This window comes from Anabrus simplex, chromosome 4, assembly GCF_040414725.1.
Source record: "Anabrus simplex isolate iqAnaSimp1 chromosome 4, ASM4041472v1, whole genome shotgun sequence".
NCBI classification, from domain to species: domain Eukaryota; kingdom Metazoa; phylum Arthropoda; class Insecta; order Orthoptera; family Tettigoniidae; genus Anabrus; species Anabrus simplex.
Window position 1 is genome coordinate 17118978 of NC_090268.1, and position 7717 is coordinate 17126694.

The window sequence follows — 7717 nt, forward strand, 5'->3', positions numbered from 1 at the left end:
AGATTTCCACTTTATAAATTAGTCGTATTAATTCTTCACCTTAGCCTGGAAAACTCGTACTACAGTGTCCGGTCGATTATTTGGTGTCTCCCCAAGGATGAATACTATTTATTATTTCGAGCCATGAAGGGTTACAGATGAATGTGATAAATAGATCGAGTTTCACAAAGTTGTTGGCTACTGCAATAGCATCTTGGTAATTCTGTATCATATTCCTTGGACTTCCAATGAACGAAGAAGGCAGATCTACCATCCTACCTACTCTTAAATTTTCCTGTTCAGCTCTCACACGTACAGCATCTGCTCACCCTACATATGTCTCTACACGCAATTTAGTTTGTTCCCTACGAATGTACTTTAGTCTGTCCCCTCCAATACGGCAGTAATAGTCCACAAAAAGTTGTTGAGTAAGTTTTCCAGCATTTATGACAGGATTGAAGGCACCAGAAGGACCACCTCCTCTCACTGCAATTCAACGTATGTAAAATATGCTCTCGCATAGCAACAGTCTTCCTTACTGGTATCTGACGTACACCCTCAATAGGTATATCTATATGCCAATCAGGTTCACCACAGAGCCAAATTAAAGTATAGCACAGACGATCGCAATGTATCATAATCTATCTTCTGCAATACGCCTTCCTTTTCATACACTGTAATATGTCTGTGAGAAGGTGGCGCTCCATTAGCTGTTTCAAACACAGCAGCAATTTCAGAATTTGTTGGATCATTATAACGTCGCTTATCTGCAAATGGTTCATGGTAGAACCGCATAACAAAATTGAGTTGAGGATGATTTTCTTTCTGAGCAAGAACTTCTTCCTCTTTGACCTTCTGCTGCATGATCTTGTATGAACGAACATAAGGATAAAATTTATTCAACAAATCATTTAAGTCTGTAAGTGTCTCTTTGGTCAAATTTAGGTTAGCGTCATGGGATATTCTTACTTCATTAGCTTTGGCGAAGTCAAGAATATATAACTGACCATATGAAGTACTTTGCCCATCTTTAGAGTATAATGTTGAAATTCGATGATGAGCCATACGGTATATTCTGCAAGTGTAAGGGCCTTAATTTGGAGGTAAGTCAACTTTTGCACCAAAGGAAACAAATGGCATTGCGTTATTGTACTGCTGAATATTCTCTCTAAAGTTTTTGAATTTTCCCAGTTTGTCAACAATTGTTATAGGTGGAAGTTTTACTTTTCCATCATAACAACAGAGAGTGAAGCGTCCTGTTGTATTCCTCTCGGATTTAAAATAGAGCGCAGAACAATATTGACAAACCTCTTGAAGATCACCAACAGAAAAAGATGTTACATTTGGAATAACATGTGAAACAGCACACCTTGAAGCAATATTACATTTCAGACCGTCAATTTTGTGATTACGCTGTCTTACAGACTTAGCAGTTGACTCACGACGACCTGTTAAAGTGGCTTTACGTTTAGGCCTCTGAACTTCAGGAGTGAGACCTGTATTGTTGGGTTGGTATTTTTCCAAGATATTATAATATTATTCAAATCCCCAGTAAATAATAAGTCATGAATCATGGGGCCAGAACCGTAATCCGTTATTACATCACTATTTTCCTTGTGAACTCGGAAGAGGTGCTCACCCGCACTGTAAAGTTCAGCATGTCCACCTTTCTGTCCATTACCAATCATTACACATGTATAATCAGCAACCATAGTGATATTTTGTCCATAGGACTCGTCACCAATAATAAAATTCCGATATGCAAGCCACTGTTTGGTAATATTGTCTACAACATAGTTCAACATGTCTTTCTTCATTTCCATATAAACAATAAGAAATTGCGCGGAATAAACAATTGCCATCACCAATAATAGGAATCACTTAAAAATTGTTTGTATTTGAAGGATCACACGTCACTGAAAAATTGTAATGCACAAGAAGTCGTCCTTTTTGTTGTAGAAGGACCACACGTAATCAAATTGCACTCCGTATGAAATTGCAATATATAAATCCGGTAGAATTCCATCTGACTGGCTAAGATCTACTTTTGTCACCATACCAAAAAAGGCTAGTGCATCACAGTGTGATGATTATCGTCTGATAAGCCTAATGTCCCATGTGCTAAAGGTATTTCTGCGTATTATTAACACTCGAATCTACCTCAAATGCGAACACTAAGTTGGACATACTCAGTTTGGCTTTAGGAATGGACTGGGTACTCGTGAGGCTCTTTTCTCCTTGAATGTTTTGGCCCAGAGATGCCTATATATGAATGTAGATGTGCACGCTTGTTCCATCGACTACCGAAAAGCATTTGATTGCGTATCTCATGCAAAACTTGTTGAGATTTTAAAATCTACTGGTGTAGATGTTGGTGATCTTCGTATCATTTCCCATCTGTACTGGAATCAAATGGCAGAGGTCAAAACAGAAGGAACTGCTATTGAGGACATAGCTATACGAAGAGGTGTCCGCCAGGGATGTGTCCTGTCCCCACTCCTTTTCAACATCTACTCTGAAGCTGTGTTCAGAGAGGCTATGGAAGATGTTAATCTAGGTATCAAGATCAATGGCTTTGTCATTAATAACATCCGATTTGCTGATGGCACGATTGTGTTAGCCAGCAACACTAGTGATGTTCAAATCATTATAAACAACATCGTGAGGACCAGTGAAGCCTACGGTTTATCCTTGAATATTAACAAGACCAAGCTGATTATATTCTCAAAAACAGCAAAACAGGCCTCCCTTTACATCAACAACAACATCGTCCAACAAGTATCTTCTATCAAATATCTTGGAACTCTAGTTAACCAGCATTGTGATTCAAAATGCGAAATCTTATCCAGGATTGGACAAGCAAAAAATATGTTCAGTACCATGAGGACCTTATTCACCAGCCGAGAACTCAACCTCCAGCTCAGAGTTCGAATGCTACGGTGTTATGTCTTTCCTGTCCTTCTGTATGGTTCCGAAGGGTGGACGCTTAGCCCTTTATTGGAGAAGCGTATTGAATCTTTTGAAATGTACTTATACTGAAGAATACTCCGAATATCTTGGGTAGAAAAGAAGACAAAGGAAGAAGTCCTCAACATCTTGAACAAGAAGAAAGAGCTTCTCATAACCATCAAGGAGAGTAAGCTCAGCTACCTCGGGCACATCATGAGAGGTGAACGATACGAACGTCTCCAACTGATCATTCAAGGGAAGACTGATGGGAAAAGATCTGTGGGAAGACGGAGAAATTCCTGGCTGAAAGAATTGCGGCGGTGATATGGACATACGTCGATAGAAATCTTCCGTGCTGCCGTTTCGCGAGTAATCATAATCAATAGGATCGCCAACCTTCGAAGGGAGACGGCGCCATAAGAAGAAGAAGAAGATGAAATTGCTTGCCATTTTCCAACTTCCGTTTTTCATACATCCGCCTAGCATTTTTGTCTTCCTACCAACACCCATAATCTATTAAAAGAAGTGAAACTACTCGCAAAAATGAAATGTTTACATCTTCATGTAAAACAGCATCTTACAGTCTATGTAACAACAAACTTTCTCACTCCCCAAGGCGGCTGAGTAACGCTCCTTGGAAGAATACTACGCGTCGAGCTGTTTGCTCTTTGAATATGCAATGGCGTGAGTGCCTTCCCAAGGCGACTGAGTAAACGCTTCTTGGAACACCACTGCGCGGTACGCGCCGAACTGTTAAAAAGTCCTTGAAATATCTTCATCATAGAGACAAATGTACTCATAACTTTTCTCAGAATCTACCAATTTAAGTACTTAATACGTCGAAAGAAAGCGCTTGATCCACTGAGTGTTTTAGACCAAAACGCACTGCGTACCTCAATTAGAACAAAAGATATGATTGCTTTAATCACATATTCTTTCAATTTCGCCCTACTTAGAAAACGTTTTTTTCCACACTTTACGCTTGCAAAAAATACAAGTACCCACAACAGTCGCTCGCCTCGTTCAACAGCCTACACCTTCACTTGTTCTTGCTATTCAAGAATTTTTGGATAATTGTAACATTAAACTCTAAGTTATTTTGACTAGTGAGTCTTATGAGCTTCTTAACTCGCATCCTCCTCTACATAACTGTAATCCAATCTCTTTGCTGTACCCTATGATGACATCACGTTCTGGACCTGTAACTCTGGTGTTTCTACAACTGTTCAACAACTCTATCCATCATAAGTAAAAGTTAGTCTGTTCCTCTTGAAGATTTGTGACAATAAGTGTTGTGACTGGGTAATGGCTTTTCAGCAGCGCCCAAGAAAATCCTAAGAAGAAGAAGATGATTGCTTCAATGAGAAAAAATGTTGAAGAATTGAGACGTCAAATTGAACGTGCACTCATAACTTTCCTCAGAATCAACCAATGTGAATAGTTAAGAGCTGAATTGAAAGAACTTGATCCACTGACAGTTCTTAGAACAAAACGAACTCCGTACCTCAATTAGAACCAAAGATATGGTTGCTTCAAAAGACAAAAAATTGAAAATCAAATAATTTGAGGAAGGCGGAAGTTAAGTGATTTATAGTACCGGTACTTGATGACAAATCTGTGCATGAATAGCTTTCAGTTAAAAAATGAAGGAAATCGACCGGATAGAATGGCGGGACCGACTGACTTTAGTTTTCATACATGTTTTTAATATCGCGTAGGCCTAGATATTGTGAGCTGAATCCACTGATTATTCATTCATATTCATCCATCATCTTCATTATCACGTTTTGAATTCTGATCAGTGGATGAATTTTGGACTTTTAAATTTTCATTACATTTTGTACCATTAGGGAGTGATGACCTAGATGTTAGGCCCTTTAAACAAAAATCATTATCATCATATTGTCCTCCAGTATCTGTAGGCATTCTGACTGGGTATCAGTTGTCTTAGCAGGCCGAAGCCCTCATGGGCTGTTGCACTGCCTGTTTGTAACCTTAATCCTGCAGAGGTCCATCACTGAGTTCAGGAACTGTCTACCTTGAAGCAACCCTGAGTTTGGTTCTTATTTTAGTTTAGGCTACAGCGACTCTGTGACAGACCATCTTCCACATTCATGTCACAACACTCCTTTTCCTATTGTCGACCTTTAAATTTATCTTTATTATCTTACTGATATTCGTCCAGACAAATTAATTGAAACAACAACTAAACTAATCATCATTCAAAAAGTTATTGCCAACAACATTTAAAGAAGCTAATAACCCCATTTTCTTGCATATTAAAATAACAATCACTACAGTATACTCTTTTGCATTCCATGAGGTCATTTTTAAGAACTACAGTGCAGCATTGTGGTCTGTAAATTCAATCTTCATATACGTTATTTTAACAGTATTTACTTGTTCACTTATATGCTAGATTATCACTGCTTTGTTTATGTTCTAGTATCTCTACCCGTCGACCAAGAATCTCCAACATTACGCTAACCGCTTGAAAAACTACGAAGATATCTTCCAGTCTTACTCTTCCCCTGATGTATGGCAGAAGTACAAGGAAGATCGAGACAAGCTGGTTCAGATCGAAGTCTAATATGTTTACATTCTCTCAACATTATTGCTGTGATGGAGTTTATTCCTTCAACCTGTACTTGATGCATGAATAAATAAATTAACTGGATTCACTTGTTTCTCTTGATACCTGAGGATATTCCTACAACACTGAGATAGCAGTATCTTTGTAACCCTGCACCACCATCTCACGAATATAGATGATGACCTGAAGTCTATGTTCATCTTTTACGACATATGAGGGTACAACTGCAAAAAAATAGGGAGGGTTGAAGAAGGGGGCACACGAGGTCGCGATCCATGAAACGCAGTACCATTCAGCATCACACAAGGTAACAAAAAACAAAACACTTTAAGATGAAACAAGACACTTGCCAGGAATAAAATTCCCTTCCCAAAACAGCCCCCGGTGAAAACAAAACTGGAAGAGAACCCACACATCAGCAAAATGGAGAGGAATGGGCAAGATAATAAGGGAACCATACCCCCGGATAGCATATATTCTCAATCTACATAAATAATAACGTCATAAAGATAGAATTTAAATTAATTTGCACAAATGAATAATTCCACTATTTTTGAGATAAAGGAACCATATTTTTTTAAAAAATTGTAACCCAAAATATAACTTCAATAAACTTGTTGACCTTGTATAAATAGTTCCACTTTACAAAGGAAAAAATAGATGTATCCTAATTCAATACAAAACCTAATTCCAGCATTAGAAGGAGCAAAAATTTCAAACATGTTTCAACTCGTTTGAGCCATCTTCAGTGAATTAATGGGGGTTAAAGTAATCTACATTAAGCAAGCTAAAAATGTGCTAAAAACATAATGAAGGAACAAAAGAGACATGATGGAAATAAAAACAATAACAACATACAATATTTACATCACTAGATGGAGCAATAAATAACTCGCTGAGAAAAATTCAGTGAAAAAAGGTTAATGAAAATGAAAACCTACCACCTGTTTTCCAGTCATTGACCGGGTCAGGGATGGAATGAATGAAGCAGATATAGGCTATTAGTACGATGGGGTCGCCAATCCCAAAGTGATTTATTAATGACTGACAGATGCTATGAAATGAGAATGGAGAGTGTTGCTGGAATGAAAGATGACAGAGAAAACCGGAGTACCCGGAGAAAAACCTGTCCCGCCTCCGCTTTGTCCAGCACAATCTCACATGGAACGACCGGGATTTGAACCACGGTATCCAGCGGTGAGAGGCCGACGCGCTGCCGTCTGAGCCACAGAGGCTGAAAAAAGGTTAATATAAAACATAATTGAATCCAAAAAGTGTGCTAAAACAAAGAAGAAAATAAAATAAATGATACAGATGGAAGCAAGACAATAAGTGCTAATGGTGAGGTTGCGGACCTCTTAGTCTAAAAATTTTAGTTCGATAACAATTAAAAAACAAGACGAAATCACTGTGTTGAAAATTCAGGCTTTGTAGAAACACCATCACCATGAATGTCTAGGAGGGGAGCGAAAAAGCTTGAGAAACCAAGTTTGAGAGGAGACAACGTGCCAGATGAAATTTATGTGATAAGTGATGGAAAAACGCCGATGAATTAAAAATTTTAGGATATCAGCATTCTCAATTTCTTCTCAATTTAGCGGTCCCTTTTCTTGAAGATTATTTCCAATGTTGGCTAGGTGTGTTTGCCTTATTTTAAATGGTCGGGAGGGCCGCGATGAAATTGAGAAGCTGTGTTAGAGGAGTAACAGGTGCATGGTGAACTGCAAGTGACCATAGTGGAAACCGTCAATGAGTTTCAATCTGTAATGGAAAAATCGAGGTTCTGTGAAAAACTTGGACTGATAAGTAAAAAGTGTAAAATGGGTGTGAAGAAAACATTAAACTTACGGTACTTCAAGGGTGGTTGTCCTCTCGAACCGACCTGGCCTTCTCAAAATTAACGGTCTTGATCGTACGATCGAGTCTATTGTTGGCTCAGCTCAGCTGTGTTTGCGAGGATGGGAGGAGCGGAGGGGGAAGAACGGTGATGGCTGGTGAGGAAAGGGTGGGGGATCGGCAGGGGGAGTGGTGGTGAGTTGGAGAGATGGAGGCGGGGTTTGTTTTTAGTATAGAAATTCTGACCAATATATGGAATGAATGTTTCAAGTAGAATGTTCTTTTTTTGTTGATTTCATTTAAATTGTGAGAGGAGTTCATAAACTGATCTTAGTCGATGTGGATGCTCTCGAGAACATT

General features: G+C 38.7%; 1 protein-coding gene across 1 annotated transcript in view; it reads left to right on the forward strand.

Annotated features, from left to right (window-relative positions):
• LOC136872351 (uncharacterized) overlaps positions 1–5605 on the forward strand; it is a 64464-nt gene extending 58859 nt beyond the window's left edge. The window contains exon 4 of the mRNA XM_067146162.2: positions 5375–5605. Within this exon, the coding sequence (XP_067002263.2) occupies positions 5375–5518 (144 nt within the window). The 3' untranslated portion in view covers positions 5519–5605. The remainder of the gene's footprint in view (positions 1–5374) is intronic.
• The last annotated feature ends 2112 nt before the right edge of the window (positions 5606–7717 follow it).